Source organism: Neoarius graeffei, chromosome 17 (genome assembly GCF_027579695.1).
Source record: "Neoarius graeffei isolate fNeoGra1 chromosome 17, fNeoGra1.pri, whole genome shotgun sequence".
Lineage (NCBI taxonomy): Eukaryota > Metazoa > Chordata > Actinopteri > Siluriformes > Ariidae > Neoarius > Neoarius graeffei.
In genome coordinates, this window is record NC_083585.1 from 15,295,662 (window position 1) to 15,309,715 (window position 14,054).

The window sequence follows — 14,054 nt, forward strand, 5'->3', positions numbered from 1 at the left end:
TGAGAAGAAAGAGTATGTGTATGTGCAGGGCTATATGAGTGAGTAGTTAGGATACATAGGAGTTATATCGGCTACACAGCATGCTTGAATGCCTTGGTGGTGGACATACAGAAACACATTACCTTTTTCACTGCCAGCTCAGCACACCACTATTAATTATCGTGTGACGCTGGGTCACTTGACTGAGAGGTGTCTTTTCTGAGTGAACCAGAATGTCCTCATCACCATATGATGAGGCTGTAAACACTCCCCTCAGGCCATCACCTCCCTCTAATGAAAGAGGACAGACCCAGTCTACAGTGTACCTGTGTGTGGCATTGTTTTGTTTTTTAAATATATATTGGTGGGGGGGCGGCACAGTGGCGTAGTGGTTAGCGCTGTCGCCTTACAGCAAGAAGGTCCGGGTTCGAGCCCCGTGGCCGGCGAGGGCCTTTCTGTGCGGAGTTTGCATGTTCTCCCCGTGTCCGCGTGGGTTTCCTCCGGGTGCTCCGGTTTCCCCCACAGTCCAAAGACATGCAGGTTAGGTTAACTGGTGACTCTAAATTGACCGTGAGTGTGAATGGTTGTCTGTGTCTATGTGTCAGCCCTGTGATGACCTGGCGACTTGTCCAGGGTGTACCCCGCCTTTTGCCCGTAGTCAGCTGGGATAGGCTCCAGCTTGCCTGCGACCCTGTAGAACAGGATAAAGCAGCTAGAGATAATGAGATATTGGTGGGGACCAAAATCTAAAAATGTCCCCACAAGGATAGGAAAATCTGACAGGTGTAGCCCTGTGGGGACTTCACGTCTGTCCTCTTCCTTATTGTTACTGAGATTAGGGTTAGGGTTTGAGTCAGGTGTAGACATATCATCAATTAGCTTCATGTCAAAGGAAGATCCTCATAAGGAGAGAGAGAGAGAGATAAAGGGCATGACTCGGAGCAGGTGTCTGCTGTGCGGCTCGGTGTAGTGCGCTGTCTGCACCCTGCTGGGCGGAGTGAAAGAGGAAGAAAGAGGGAGGGAAGAGCACTAGTGAGGGTGGAGATCGAGACGGAAGTGCAGAACGAAGCACGGTTTTTTCACCAACCGATCGTTTGTCCGTCTGCGTCCAGCAGCCCGACCTGCCCGCCCGCCCGGCGGAGACACGCTTCGGCGGGAAAAGCGCTTCCTCGAGCGTTGGGCGCACGCGCACCTTCGCGTAAAAGAAGGAGGGCGGCCTCACGCGCTGCCTCTGCCGCTTCTTCTTCGGATCCGTTTTTAATCTGTTTCACTTGTGAGCGAGCTGTGTGTCTGAGAGAGAGACCCGAGTCTGCGCCACTCCAGGGAATATATATATATATATATATATATATATATATATATATATATATATATATATTTTTTTTTTTTTTTTTTAATTAAATGGATACGAGCTTTCTTCACGATGGACGTGGTAATATAAAACGCCGTTTTCCGGTCACGATGTCCTCGTAAACCCGAGGAATAACCGAAGGAGGAAAAGTCATTTAAGAGTCTGCGGAAACTCTTCGACTTCTGAGCGGCTTCTTTTGTCCTTCTCACCACCGCACCAACTTTCTTTCTCCACTCGTGGCTACGTGGGCTAGCTCGAGTCAGTTCGCCTGGAAAACACACACACACGCGGGGAGCCACACCGAAGGCTTGAGAATAAATCTCCAGCCCACTCTGCTGGAATGAGTTGTGTGTTTGTGGATTATAAACGCTGAGGAGGAGCAGCCGGGACGTCATGTTCCTCTTTGTACTGTTTTGTCTGTGAACTGGGTAAGTAAACATAATCAAAATGGCTTCAGTCAAGTCGAGAAAACTAGACGGTAATGGTAACCGGAATACATCGGTATTTTAATATCGAAAGAATCATATTCACGTCATCAAGCAGGGCAGAAGCTAAAGGAGTGAAAAGGCTGAAAGAAAGCGGTTTTGTAAGCAGCATCAGACCTGATGTGCAAATCTACTTCAGTTTACTTGACAGTTCAATGTGCTGAAAACCCTGTACAACTACTAACCTAACCAATTTTCCTGTCTACATGTTCTACATTATAATAATAACAACCTATAGATGTATCCTTTGACTCTCAACCTGCACTCCTTTTCTCTTTTATTCAATGCCATTTCTTTGTCGTTAGTTTTCCTCCTGACGGCATGCTGTAATAGTAGATCATTTCTTACAGCTATGGGAAATTTAAGAAACCACTTTTAATGATCACCATTAAAATGGATCTTTTCATTTTTTTTCCATGTCTGTGTATATTTATGCACAATTTTTTTTTTTACTTCAATGTCTGGTAATACTTTTGTTATAAACACCAAAGAAAGCCACCAATCTTGGTTATCTAACTGCACCTTGCATACACGGTGCCTTTCCATGGATTCAATAGGAAGCAGTGTATTGTATAATCTAATGGCTCGTGTTTAACCGATTTTTACACATGCAGGTCATGACTTGGTTTGAGTTTTATTATCAAATCAATTCAGGTACATGGAACTCCAACACGCCCTTATTTCCCAAACAGGATTTCACTGTATGTGACATGCATCATATTAGAATAACATGCGAACTTACTCGTTTGTTTATTAAAAGGTTTGTTTCTTCTTCTTCTGAGAATAAAGAAATGCACACAGCCTGTCAAATTGTCATCTCACAAACCCAGTTAGCTGAAATTGTCATCACATCTGCAGTCAGTATTAGCACAGGTTTTCATGTAGCACACAAGATTCCTTGTTATAACCTGAACATCCATTAATGGTAAGGTCTTTCAGTAGTTCTTCATTATGGTCAGTTATTTTGATTCTTGTTAACCAAGGACAGCGCTTAGCTGAGGTTTAACCTTAAATAAACAGACTAGTTATGCATAGACAATCATTTAATCATTGTTCCTTTCGGTGTAATTTATGAGGCCCTGAACCCTCACTAAAAGCTGTAAACATGGTGCTACTTAGGATGTGTGATGTGTTTTTATGAAGGCATTTAATATTTCTGTAGATTATGAAGCAAGGACTAATGGTTTGACATGGCTATAATAATGTTTCCACTTGATTGATTGATTGATTGATTGATTGATTGATTGATTGATTATTCACCGGACAGCTTATTGAAGACAGTCTCTCAAAGTACATAACATGGCGGTTCTTGCCCTGACTAAAGAAAAGCCAAACTCAGACACCAGACATTATTCCATTCGACTCAAAACATTTCAGATCTGTAATGTTATTGTATGCCTGAGTGCTGCTGAAATACAGAAACGTTATATCTCCTATTAGCTCTGAACAGATGGCATGGTGAGAAATCCCCAAGGACCAAGGAGAAGACTGCAAAATGCAATATCTTGTTAACCAATTAGTGTCCTGATAACTTAAGGAAGTGTATATGGTGAGCTAAGTGTATGCTAGTAATCGCTAAAATAATTGGATTAGAAGACAGCACCATTACCATGAATCATGTCAACATTATTGAAGGTTACAGAGACTGTGTTACTCATGACATTTTGATAAATGCAGTTACTAAAATGCATTTAATAGACAGTCATAAGAGGTAAAGTACGACCGCTGATGTAATACATTAACATTCGCTTTGTGTTGCCTTTGCCCTTTAAGACTGTGAAAACTGAAGCACTTAAGAACATAAAAAAAGATTATGGTTATACAGTCTCCAGTGTTAGTTAATGGTATTTAGGTCTCTAATTTAGAGACGGTGCTTTAGAAAAGGTGCTGCCTAGCGCACATTTCAGCAGGAACCCAAGCCTGGCTTGCGACCCCAAACACCGATGGCGAGGCCTGCTGGGATTCTGGGGTCAGGGGTGATCGTTGACCTGCTGAGCCAGGGCTCCAAATGAAATACTAGTAGATGTGGACACCTTTCTTTCGCAGATGACACCTCAGAGGTGTGAGGCATTAAAGCCCTTCCTTGTGACTAAATGCCACTGTGCATATTCTAAAACTGGAGGCAGAATCCAGGCTAACTGGAAAGCGTTTTTTTTTTTTTTAATGGATGTATCCAGTTGCATCATATGGTGCATCTGTGCCTTGCAAAGCCTATGGGCCATAATCATTGTGCACTTGAGTTAAAGGACACTTGCTACAATTGCAAGCGGATTCCCCTCCTCCTCCGAGTAGTTCTTGGAATCCACTTTAACAGGACAGCTGGGACAATTAGCAAGTTTTAAATCTAACTAACAGTAACCATTTCTCAAATGTAATCTTGCATGATGTAACATTTTACTACCAAAGTTGTATGACTCCAGTTCAATTATCCCCAGGTTTTGATATCTAATATCACATGGTGCAGCAACTGTAACAGCGTAACTGAGCAATGTTGCTCGCTCTGTGACTGATAGCACTGATCTCTAAAGCATGTAAGCTTTAAAAGGATTAAAAGTCATGGGTTCGTGCCCTGGTTGGGGATGGCCTAGTTACATTAGCATGTTGATATGGGATACGTGTCTGTGCTGTTGGTATGGTGCTTCTGCTGAGGTACCATTAAAGTAAGATAAGGTCCCAGCGGAGCTAAACTGCAGCTCATCCACTTGGCTGAAACCCAGCTGTCAAATGCTGACAGCTTCCCTCAGCGCAGAAGTCTTACCTTGTCAGTGCCTGGAATAACTGGAGCGGCTATTTGTGGAGCTGTTTTTGGCCCCAGCCTCGGTAATGCTCACATTGTGTGGCAGCCAGCCATGGTCAAAGGTTTTTGCACCTTTGTAACTCCTGTCATCTATGTTTATAAAAAGGACATCCCAGAATGTACACATTCATGCAGGCACACAAGGTTTCTACGTAATCTGCTGCTTTAGGAATTGAAATCTCACATGTCCTGCCATGGACACCATCGATGTTATTGCAGCCCAATTGTAGCTGCTTGTGTATTCTATTTTTGTTTTATTACTTTGTCAACATAAATTCTTTGCAAAGGACTTTTGAAGAGCTTGTTAAATACCGTATGTCTGAAAGCTTTTGATGTTAAAATCCATTTCCTGCACATTCAGGGCTCAAAATTTTCCAAGAACTATTGTGAGGCATTCCAAGAAAGTGAGGCATTTGGCCTCTGCAAATTCATAGGCAGAGCTCTTAATGCGGAAAAACCAACATGCAGTGGAATGTCAAACCTCATTTAAAAGCTATGAATGGCCTACTCATACTGGAACTGGTGCAAATATGTACACCAGTAAAACGTATGCTTGAATGTTTAACGGGGGGATTTTTTTTTAATACATATATATACGTGTATGTGTTTATATATATATATATATATATATATATATATATATTTTTTTTTTTTTTTTAATATTAGTGTGTGTGTGTCTCCAAAAATCTACATACATGTATATGTATGCATATTGCTCACAAAAGCTTTCTGTTGCCAGGTCAGGAAGGCAGAGCTTTAAGTGCAGACTTAATTGCAACTGGCTCATAGATGATGCATAGGAAATAACCCATCCAAGGCCACTGCATGATATATTAATTCGCAGTCCAGCACAGACATGGGTATGAATGTTAGTACAGACAGGTCCTGAGAGACTGGGGAGCCTGCACAGGGTTCACATTGTTCTCGTGGTAACCTGAGCTGAGCCAGGCATGAGTGGAAGGGAGGGAGGAATGGTGTACAGCCAAGGTGGACTCTGTTGAGAGATCGGCAAGACAGCTGCCCATTCGGGAGCTTTCAACGCAGCTCAAATAAATACTTTGACTACCCAACTTACGAGCATTAAGATCCCACACACACGTTAGAGCTGCAACTGCAGCAGCTCGTCATGTTGGCCCTGTGGAGGCGGCCCAGCCCTTTCGCATTTGTAAGGTCATTCTTTAAAGCCATCCGTTATAGGGAAGGAGTGGAGGGAGTCCCTGGGGTCCTCTGGGCCGCAGATTGTTATACTACTGTGCTAGGGGGATTGGTTTCTAGGAAGCAGGCGGCATGACATATCCCAGAGGCATTGACAGCTATTGTGTGCATGCCCGCCCTACATCACTGCCGCTAATCTCTAACTGAGAGAAACCTGACCGCTAAATAATGGAAGAGCTCAATGCCAGCGCACTCACCTATTTCCTGGCATGGACCGATTTGCTTGCCGCGATTCATGTGTTCTTTTCAAAGTCTGCTGTCTTACATGGTACATTGAGAAAAGGATTATCTTCGATGCCAGGGCTGTCTTGCTCAAATAACACAGTATGTTTTATTGAATGCAGAGTTATCTTAGATCTACACATAAGGTTCGAGACTATATTACATGTTAATCTGTTAACAACTACAGGACAAGCTTGTTAAATTGTTTGAAAATTTCTTATTTAAAACATTATATAAAAATGTGGAAGAACTCGATGCCTTATATGTGATGATTGATGTTAGTAATGTTCTGTGGTGCATTCACCATCAAACAGGTTGGGGGGGGTGTTTGCCAGAGAGAGAGAGACATAAAGGAAGTCTTCGCTTAGACTGTGTGTTATCCTACACCACAGACGGTGAACTTTCAGACAGAAGTAGAGTATACAGAAAGGGCTCCCTGGTGCCTTATTTGAGAGCCATAGAAATCCACTGGAGGAAAATTTCATTAACTCAGCTCGTTACACTCTAGCTGGACTGCAGACTTTCCGCACTTAAAGTGGTAGCGCTGCATAGATGTATAGGTTGCATTGCAGTGGATATCTGTGGAGGACTCATAGCTGTTGATTAAAAAAAAAAAAAAATGTAAAGCCTCGTGTCTCAACACATTTTCTTCCTTACTTTTTAATTTATTTCCTCTTGTTCTCTATTATATTTTGAAGTGTAGAACGAAGGTTATTGTACTGTTTGAAAAAGAAATGCTGGGAAGTATCTGCTGCATTGGAATGTTGTAACTTTGTGTAATAGTCAAATGCTGGACTAATGTTGCTGCATATGTGAGCACAGTTATGGACCAGATGCCCCTTTAGCTGCCTGGGCCTTGTTCAAAGCTAAACTAAAAGCAACTTGAGAAACTATCAGTGTGCAAGAACAACTGTTTCTCTGTTTCAGTCATTTGCCAGTTAGACTCAGGCGTTGCTATCCACAAACCGCAATGTTGCGGGAGAATTTACAGGCCGTCCTTTGTCTGCCATTGCCAGCGTAAACACTTTCTGACTTTTTCCTCTCTGTCTTTCTGCAAGCATACCTCAAACCATTCCTGAATCCTCCATCTTTTTTGTGTACACACAAACCTCTTCCAGTGGCTCCGTCACGATTTTCCTGTCACTCTAAGCAGGACAAAAACGTCAAGAACAAGAGTATTTAACCTTCAGTTAATCTCACCTTTGTGTGTTTTGGAGGGATTAGGCCATTAGACTCAGCATGCCTGGGAGGTTTAGCTCAGTAATGGGGTTGATGAATGACAAAAACTGCTTGGACAGGAGAGGTGCTGATTGAAATAGGAAGACACATTTGCTGGTGGGCTGACAGCTTGAGAAGCTTAACCCTAATACCTAACCTGCATCAAAGGAACATTAATGTACCATGACTCAAACTGGAAATAAGCACTTAGTCACAATCAGGAATTTCAGTAAGAGAAAGTGGCAGCTTTGAATTTTCTAAATCACTAAAATGGCTGTAGTAATATTTGTCATACTGCTTGGTGCTGAAAGTAATGCATAGAACTCCATTTAAAATGTTTAAATGGTTTGTTAAAAAAAAATGCATGATGTTAGCTCAAACTATATTAAGTAAATGTCATACATTTTTCAAAATGTCTATTAAAAACCCTAATTGGGCTTGATTAAACATGCATATTTAAAAAAAAGTGCACTTTATAATTCGTCTGTACAAATCAGTTATTTTATTAAAAGGCAGTGTAAATGCCACAAATTAACCAACGCCACAATTACACAAGCACCACAAATCCACCAGCTCAACACTTACACAAGCGCCACAATTACACAAAGACGCACTGAAGATTATTCTGTGGTCTATATCTCAAGTGCTTTGTCGCACAAAGGCATGTTCCTTGAGGCAGCAGTGCTCTTGTCTGCTGTTCTTCCTGGCATTACCATGCTCACCCCCCTGTGGTTGCATCACCCCGCTCAATACAAACTGTTCACCAGGGGAGAAGCGACGCTCTGCTGAGGAGGAATAAGTTGTTCCTACTACTCCCTCCTCCATGGACCCCTGCTGCTTCCCAAAAGGAGCTTTACTCCAAGAGAGCCTAACCATCCATTATGGACCTCTCAAAAGACCTTTCACTCTAGATACAACAGGCTCCAGGGGGGAAAAAGGCCCGAATTGACAGCCCTACACAAAGGAGATTTACTGCTTATCTTCATGTGCATGAGTGGCATTCAAAAAGAGGTAATTGCAGGTTGTATACATCGGCAATCCTCCTGGGATTTCAGGCCTCCGCCCCATTTGCATTCACTATTGCCGCTCCCCTGGGAAGGTCCAGTAAATGTCAAAGTGACACCAACATTAGCCATTAAATGCTAGGTTTACTTTGAGTGCAGCAGAATTAAAAAGAGCACAGCAGCATAATGTCATGGAAAAGGTGCTGCAATAAAAGCAGAAAGGCTCGCTTTTATTTTCCTTAACCCCTGCTTTATTAGCTCTTTCAAATGACATGGCCCTCCCTGCCATACGCTACTCTCTGTTGCTTTTGTTCTGGCTGCATTACTGCAATGTGCGCTGCCCTGTTTAACAACATTAAACAGATAGCATTATACTGACATCCTTTCTTGGAACAACATGCTATCAAATGAAATTAGTAGATTATTAGTGGCCTCATCCTAAATTAGTTTATTGTCCATAATGCAGTCTGACTACACTGGATGTATTTTTTTTGTTGCAATACTAGTCCACAGAGATGGTCAGTAAACACAATGAAGGGAGATAAATTATGATACTTCACTAAAGTTGCACTGAAGGTTGTAAAATGTTTCCACTGATGAGATCTCGTTTTGTCTCTTGCAGATATCCGTGATGTTAATGATACTACAAATACAAGTCCATACGAAATTGGGTTTGGAGATTTTACGAGAGGAAGACTAAAGTTCAATCCTCTTGCCTGGTAGTAAAAGGCAGCACGGGAAAGCGTAAAACATCTCTGCACACTAACTGTGCAAGAGAACCTTCCAAGTAAAAGCTGTCATACACCAGTCCCTGTGCTATTGGGATCAGCAGGATTACACCATGTTTTCTCCAACTGCAGCCTTGGCTCCTCCTCCACTCTTAACAGGAAATGCCCTCGCTGTGCCTGGTTCTTCTCCTGCAGGTCCCTACACAGGTGCATCACTCTGTGCTTTCGTTTACATATTCTAGACACCAGATATTTCAATATTTGTGAAATATTGCATTTGTGTAAGCTGTGCATTATTATTGAAATTACAGAGCAGGACCTGCTGCGCCAAGAACTGAACTCGCGCTTCCTGGCCTCCCAGAACGTGGATCGAGGAACCCCTCTGGCTGCTCCATCATACTTGCGCACCGAGTTCCACCAGCACCAGCACACACACCAACACACACACCAGCACACCTTCACCCCTTTCCCTCATCCGGCCATCCTGCCAGGCCCTGTAGCACCCCTGGTGCGTACCACCACCAGACATGTGAGGATGAGCTAACGAGGCTGCTTTTTATTCTCCTAATGGCCACATTTGTAAATGTAACATTTAATTTGATCATGCTGGAGGACTCATGTGACCATAGTTAGTGGTTCTGTAATAGTCACACTCTAGTGTATTTGTTGTTGCATATTTTTACTCCAGATACTTTGTATTGAATCTCTTCTGTCTGTAAAATAACCTTTTCTTCTTCTCTTCAGTTTGACAAATACCCACCAAAGGTTGACTCGTTCCACAGGCACAATGTACGTCTTGCACTTTTCATGCTTCGTATAGTGGGTTTTCATTAATGACGCGACCAGTGCATTTTTATGTTCATTAATCTTTCTAAACAGCATTTGTAGTGTTTTTTTTTTCTTTTTAAATGAAAATTTTTATTCTCCCTCACCTCATGGAGTAATGATCCACTGTCCCATCATCTTTTGCAGTTACTTCAGTCATATCCTTCGGTAATGCCAGGAATGTCTCCCATGGTACCCCCAACAGGGATGTTCAGTTCTCTGCAGGGAGCCTTCCAGCCAAAGGTACTTCAGCTCCATATACACAGATCAACCCAAGTTATTTTCTTTTTAAAATATTAAAAGAACTTGTTGCTCAAAATTAAGTTTTGCCATATTTAATTTTGGAAGTGCTTATAAAATATTAAAAGAATAAAGTTTGGAAGATTAATTCATAACCTTTCTGTGAGAAATTTTATTGGCTGGCCAAAAGAATCAAAAAGACCAATTTAAAAATATTTTGGTGTATTCCATTATACAGTATGCTTTGTGTGACTTGTGATTTGTAACACTAGGCCTCCAACCCACTCGATGTAGTTCCTGGACCAGGAGCAATGCCTCGTCCACTCATACAGAAGGAATCCAGAGTAAGCTTTTGCATAATATTGGCATGTAGCTACTTATAGCTTTAGTATGCAGTTACTATACACAGCTGTGAAATTGGCTCATTACCAAACTAAACTGATCATGGTACTTCTGCTCCGAGAACATGTTTAAATGAATAAATCTACTATTTGAACAATGTAATGTATATGTCAAGGAACATTTGGATAATTTCAGTGAAGTTGATTTAACGTACGCAGGGGCCACGGAGTAAATATTATTTATAATCCTTTTTCAGTTGTTGGATTCGGCGTGTCCTACACCAAAGGTAAGAGCTGTCTCCCAGATAAAGCTTTATTCAGCTGTCTGTACAAATTGGAAATACAGTAATTTCCTTGTATTTGTTTTACAGAAGCCGGGGAAATGGTGTGCGATGCATGTTCACATTGCATGGCAGGTGTACCATCATCAGCAGAAAATGAAAGTATGTTAGCAGATCAAACACTGGCACTGTAGCACGACTCTTATGTTTGTTTTGGAAGCTATTGTTCCTTCCGCCTTTGTCCATCTGTGTTTACCAGATCGCTGAGCTTGGGATTCTGTCATAGCTACTAGAACGTTAAGCCCCTTTCTTGTCTGTGTGCTTTTCAGAAGCAGATGCAAAATGAGCCACACAAGCTAGACTTTGGGTTGAAGCCAGAGTTCCTGATTCGACCTTCTGGTTCAGGCCTCTTAGGAATGATCCAGCACCCACGTGACTTACCCCGCCCTTCCACCATCTTTTCCAGTGCTGGTAAGTCATGGGGCTCTGTTATATTCTGTGACACAAAAGCAGACAATCAGTAATGGGCATTTACTCTGGGAAAGGATTTACTGCAGAGCTAATAAGTCAAGATAATTTTCACATTAGCCTTGCAACATTTCTAGATGAACAAATCTCAGGATCACTTCTCTGCTGCCCAAAATGTTCAGTGAATCAGACATGGAAAATGATTTGGGCAAAATATTAAAATATAATCTGTCTGGTAAATATAATAAATGATAGAATAAAAATACATTTTGTTCTATATTTACAAGGGTTTCTTTTGTCAGGTTCCACACACCCTTCAGTTTCTCCCTATGGATACTTACCCCATCCTCACACCAATCTCCACACCCCCCCCTCTCATCATGGTAAGACTGGATTCCCATGTGATTACTGTGTCATTCTCAGGTATCACTGAACATACATTAAAACAGTGTATCGTTTTGAAATACGTAGACCCTCTGAGTAAGCCACCAGCATTTGGAGGTTTAGGAATACTGAGCTCCACAGCATTCGGAGGGCTTGGAAATCCAACAATAAGTAAGTAATCAAAACCTGCCTTTTTTTTTTTTTTTTTAAATAGGCCTTTATCTATGTTATTGGATCTAAAGCAGAAAGTTGAATCTAAAAATACTCACTCAATCTTTGTTCCAAACAGCACCAAGTTCTGCACATGGCAGTAAAGATAGTAAAGCAGCTCCATCTTCAGCAGGACCCCAGGAGCCCTGGAACAGGCTGCAGCAGACACCCTCCTCTTTCCCTACACCCCCTGCTTGGCCCCAGCCCCCTGAACTGGAAAGAGTAATGGACAAAAGAGACTTTGTATTTAACAAAGAAGAGCATGAAAGGTCTCAAATTATTATTTTTTTTTACCCATTCTGTTTAGTGGGAATGGACACCATAGGCACTCATCTGTACATGTTGAACATGACATCACATTTAGTTCCCTCTTTGCTGTTCTAATCACCTCCTCTATTCTGGGAAGGCTTTCCACTAGATTTTGGAGCATGGCTGTGGAGATTAGCCCATACTGCCATAAGATAATTCATGGGGTCAGGTATTAATTTGGGGTGAGGTGATCTGAAGGGTGTTCCAGTTCATCTCAAAGGTGTTCACTGGAGTTGAGGTCAGGGCTCTGTACAGGTCACTTGAGTTCTTCCACTCCAACCTTTGAAAAACCATGTCCTCATGGGCTTTGCTTTGTGCACAGGTGCACTGTCCTACTGGAATAGGTTTGGGCCTAGTAGTTTCACTGAAGGGAAACTGTAAAGCTACAGCATGCAAAAAGCATCCTATACAATTTTGTGCGCATATGCTTTCAAATTTGTGGAAACAGTTTGGGGAAGACCAGCATATGGGTGTGATGGGAAGGTGTCCACAAACCTTTGGCCATATAGTGTTTGTTTCCTGTTTGTACTTTTGACACAGCTCAGTAATATAGAATTGTGTATATAGGTTTTTAGTAGTATTAATAGACTTTGACCCACACATATTGTGCTTATATTGCTTTACCTCCTTTTTGCAGGGACACAAAAGAGAAGTTGAATGTGAGACACCTGTCACCTGCTAACACAAGCCCACAGAGTCATAAGCAAACAGTACCCTCTTCTAGAGACACTCCTGAGCCAAAAGACAAAGACAGAGCTCGAGAACGAGTACAATCCCAGGAACCCCCTACTCAGAGTGGAGAGACAGAGGATCAGAGGCACAAGGACAGTCAGCCAGAGAAGAAGGAGAAAACTGCTAAGGGTGATCAGCATCCTACAGAGGAGAAGGCTACTTCTGAGAACACATTGTCCCCACAGCAACAAAGAATTCGAGTTGAGAGGCGCAGTAGTGATGGATCACAGTGGGAGCCAGATGCAAAGAGGAGTAGACTAGAACATGAGCATACAAAGAGTGTCCATGTTAAAGTAAAGGAGGAGAGGAGAGAGAATCGGGACTCTCCTGAAATTAAACCACCTTCTAAAGTCTTGGAAAAACCAGTGCAGGACCGAAGAACCCCAAGCATGCATCCTTTGTCCATGTCATCCATTCCTGTGCCTCTAGGAATGACAGGATTTCCAACCAGCCTGGAAAGGACTCGCTTAATGACGCCCCTTGTTGGGATGAGCCCACTGTCTGGTACTGAGCGATTTCCATACACTCCACAGCATTGGGATCCAATTCGGAGTATGAGCCGTGGTCTGGACATATCTCAAAAAGACCCCGTTGCCAAGGACCTGCTGCTGAGGGGTGACCCACTGCAGCGTGTTTACCCACGTGAGCCGCTCCTCCACCCGCTGGTGCTGGAACAGCAGCAGAGGTGCCAGCTGGAGGAGCGCCATCGCCTGGCACTGCTGCGTGAGGAGAGCGAGAGGAGCCGCCTGCTGGCACTGCACCACCACGCCACCCTTGAGACCCAGCTGGCACATCCCGGCCTCCTGCCCGCACCCTATGCCAGCCCGCTGTTCCCACGCCTGGCACTGCCTCATGCTGCACCCTATGGCACTCTGAGCAAGACTCTGCCTCCTGCAGGCTACATCCATGCCCCTCCGCCCCCGCTGTTGCCTGGAATGCCCATGCGGCCCCCTTCTCCCAGACGGACTACGCCATTGGCGGACAGAAATGTCGACGCGCCATGAGTGGGACATAATGAGGGTCTCACTGAGGCCAAGCCAAGCACTTCATGTCAAATATGTGATAAATATGGAAATGTACAGGGGCAAAAGCATCTGGGCTGTTGCCTGGATCCAGATTAAGTCTAGATTTTCATTTAATTGCAGTGTCAGTGGTGATTTCAGAGCGTTTTTTTTTTTTCCCCCCTCCCCCCAAACTTCTGCTACTCAATTCATTACCAGGAAACTGGCCCATTTTTTTGTGAAAAAAAATTAAAAAGAATTTTA

At 42.9% G+C, this 14,054-nt stretch overlaps 1 protein-coding gene and 1 long non-coding RNA gene across 3 annotated transcripts; one reads left to right on the forward strand and one right to left on the reverse strand.

The window, feature by feature from the left end:
• Positions 1 to 1,026: 1,026 nt before the first annotated feature.
• On the forward strand, positions 1,027 to 14,047 carry auts2b (activator of transcription and developmental regulator AUTS2 b). 2 transcript variants are annotated; one of them, XM_060943766.1, is made up of 13 exons: positions 1,027 to 1,758; positions 8,894 to 9,206; positions 9,311 to 9,528; positions 9,744 to 9,788; positions 9,972 to 10,067; positions 10,337 to 10,408; positions 10,663 to 10,692; positions 10,777 to 10,848; positions 11,016 to 11,157; positions 11,457 to 11,537; positions 11,626 to 11,709; positions 11,828 to 12,017; positions 12,695 to 14,047. In XM_060943766.1, exons 2-13 carry the CDS (start codon positions 9,113 to 9,115, stop codon positions 13,791 to 13,793), a joined length of 2,223 nt encoding a protein of 740 aa, XP_060799749.1. In that variant the 5' UTR covers positions 1,027 to 1,758; positions 8,894 to 9,112; the 3' UTR covers positions 13,794 to 14,047. The 2 variants fall into 2 exon arrangements, with proteins under 2 accessions (XP_060799749.1, XP_060799750.1); XM_060943767.1 differs by having other exon boundaries at positions 9,311 to 9,507.
• Positions 10,213 to 14,008, reverse strand: LOC132901408 (uncharacterized). The gene is made up of 2 exons (XR_009656851.1): positions 11,808 to 14,008; positions 10,213 to 11,182 (listed from the first exon to the last, which is right to left on the reverse strand). It is a non-coding gene; the product is annotated as an uncharacterized LOC132901408 (long non-coding RNA).
• Positions 14,048 to 14,054: the final 7 nt, after the last annotated feature.